At 65.3% G+C, this 2617-nt stretch overlaps 1 protein-coding gene across 5 annotated transcripts in view; it reads left to right on the top strand.

The window, feature by feature from the left end:
• STK11 (serine/threonine kinase 11) overlaps positions 1-2617 on the top strand; it is a 26608-nt gene that overhangs the window by 20802 nt on the left and 3189 nt on the right. For 3 of the 5 annotated variants that reach the window (XM_040629706.1, XM_040629705.1, XM_040629707.1), the window contains exon 9: positions 2121-2334. In XM_040629706.1, coding sequence (XP_040485640.1) covers positions 2121-2334 — 214 coding nt within the window. Of the gene's footprint in view, positions 1-398; positions 584-2115; positions 2335-2617 lie in introns of those variants that run through there. The other 2 variants (XR_005834676.1, XM_040629708.1) reach the window with 2 other exon arrangements.

Here is a 2617-nt window from a genome sequence, read left to right as displayed (position 1 = left end):
CCCCCCCCCCCCCCCCCCCCCCCGCAGCACCACCCAGTGCCATACAGGGCCAGGCCTCGGCACCCTCCCACCGACCCTCCCTGACCCTGCCCAGGTATCTGAGGGCGGCCAGGGCAGCTGCCCCAACCCCCACAGTGTTCACTGTTCTGTTCTGGGGCCAGTTTCACAGGTTCCCGTCATAAAGGTTTGCCCTGCTGTGTGTGTGTGGGTGGTGCTTGTCTCCCTTTTCCCCGGCTCGTTTGCCACGTTAGATTTTTATTGTGGAATAAACTGGTGTGGGGGGGTAGCCTGTGTGGTTGGTGGGGCCCCTGGGGACACCCCCCTGGGCAGTAACACTGTGGGCCCGGAGCTGTTTTGCTGGCAGAGCTGGAGCGGGGCTCATGCGTCCCATCCCGCAGGGGGCCTGCTTGGGGGTCTGTGGTGCACGTTTTGGAGCTGACACGTGCTGCACCCCAAGTGGCTGTGGCTTTGGCTCAGCTGTGTGCCTGTGGAGTCCCAGGAGGTGAGGTGCGCATGATGTCCGTGGCCTGGCAGCGGTCTGTCCCCTACGTAGAACAGGAGAGGAGTTTCCTGTCTCTCAGAGGTACTGGGCTGTTATGTCAGGTCCTCGGGAGTGACCCTCGGTGGCAGGCCATCTGCTCTCCCAGCAAGGCAGAGTGAGGGCTCTGCCAGATCCCCAGAACCTTGCCAGCCCACTGACTATGTGAGTGAGAGGCCAGGAGCTACCTTGTGTGGTTGGGGAGGGCTGATGCAGTAGCGGCTTTCCAGGCTGGAGTCGGATGCCTGGCCTGAGAACGTCCGTCCGTGGTAGCAGTAGCAGAGCTCTGCTCCAGGACCAGTGGGTTAGCAGTGAGCTGTGCTGTGGCCACGTCCCCTCTTCACTCCAGTCCCCATGCTGCGGTCACCCTCAGAGGCGCTCAGCTGCTTGGCCTTGGTCTCCCGGCACTGTCCCCACTGTGGGGTTCTGCCTCCCACCCCGAAAGCTGGGTGCTGGGCTTTGGGCCAGAGGCGGGTGGTTGTGGCTGATGCTCCAGTCCTTTGAGGATGAGGAGGCCAGATCCTGTGCCCCCCCCGCCCCCCCTCCCCCGCCCAGCCACAGTAGCTGCTGTGCCAATAGCTGGGCTCCAGGTGGTCTGTGCGGAGCTGTGGTACTCGGTGCCCGCGTGGCCCCTCCTCCATTGGAGCAGGGCACCTGACCCCCCACGAGACCTCTTCCTGGCAGGAATCTGTCAGCAGTGAGGAGCTCTGACCTAGGATGCTTCCTGTGTGCATAGGGGTGGCTCATGGCAAGTTCCAGAAGCTGCTGAGTCAGATACTGGAGGCCGTTGGCCTAGAGGGGGCGCTGTGCTGGAGAAGAGGCGGACTGGAGGCAGCCGAGGGCAGCTTCCCACCTGTGTCCCAGGAGGGTGGGCTAGGGGCAGCAGGCCGATTTTCCATGTGCACTGAATGAGCTACATGGGCCCTAGCAGGTTGGCTGACCCCTGCATGCCCTCCCCCCACCCCCGCCGCACACCTCAGAGCACAGGAGTGCAGGCAACCGTGCAGCCCCAGGCCTGTGGCCCCCGGATGCCAGCAAGGACTGGTGTTGCCTGGTAGCGAGTAGGGGCACGGCAGGCCCCGGCTCTGATCTCTTCATCCGGTGCCCAGTATGGGGAGCTGAGGCTGGCCTCAAGGGGAAAGATGAGTGTTGCACACCTGGCCTGAGCCCAACCCCTCCCAAGCCCCACAGGGCCCAGTGAGATCTGGTCTCCACACAGGTGAGCGGGCCCAGCACAGGGTCCTGTGCCCCAGGACCCTGGTCCTTCACCATGTGCTGGGGTGGAGGGGGAGCCAGGCAGCCCAGGCCCACCTGAGTGCAGAAACCCTGCTCACACGTGAGCAGGCGGGTGAACGTGGGCTGGGCCCCCCAACTTGGCTGGCCACTCCAAGGCCATTGCTCCCTCCAGCTGGATGAGGGGCCCTGCAGGCGGGACCTGGGAGGGACAGGTGGGACGGGTGGTGGAGGAGCCCGTGCCTGGCTGGGTGGAGAGGACCTAGGCCTGGGGATTGGGGTGGTGGGGGCAGGGGTGTTGGTCTCGGGCCCCCATCAGCCCACACTTGCCCTCTCCCTCCTAGGACAGGTCCCAGAGGAGGAGGCTGGTCAGAACGGGCAGAGCCGGGGCCCACCCAAAGTGGTGTGCATGAATGGCACAGAGTCGGCCCAGCTGAGCACCAAATCAAAGGTGGAGCGCCGGGCCAGCGCGGCCTCCAACCCCACCCGCAAGGCCTGCTCAGCCAGCAGCAAGATCCGCCGGCTGTCGGCTTGCAAGCAGCAATGAGGGCAGTCACCCACAGGTAGGCTGCTGTGGGGGCCTGTGGGAGTGGGGGGGGCCGAACCATGGGCCCTGGCAGCGCTTGGCCCGACTCACAGCTACAGCCACTGCTGACCAGGGCCAGTTCTGCCTTCCCTGTTCTGTCAGGCTGTGCCCACTGCCCCAGGACACTGGCCCATCGGTGGGGGTCGGGCAGCAGCTCCCGTTGTGTAGGAGGGGGGCGCCTCACACTGGCGGCCCGTCCTGCCAGCTCCGGGTGATGCTGGGCTCAGCCCAGAGGCATATGAGGCACTGGGTGGGTGGGT

Source organism: Ursus maritimus, unplaced genomic scaffold (genome assembly GCF_017311325.1).
Source record: "Ursus maritimus isolate PB19 unplaced genomic scaffold, ASM1731132v1 scaffold_14, whole genome shotgun sequence".
NCBI lineage: Eukaryota > Metazoa > Chordata > Mammalia > Carnivora > Ursidae > Ursus > Ursus maritimus.
This window is presented reverse-complemented; position numbering and strand designations above follow the sequence as displayed.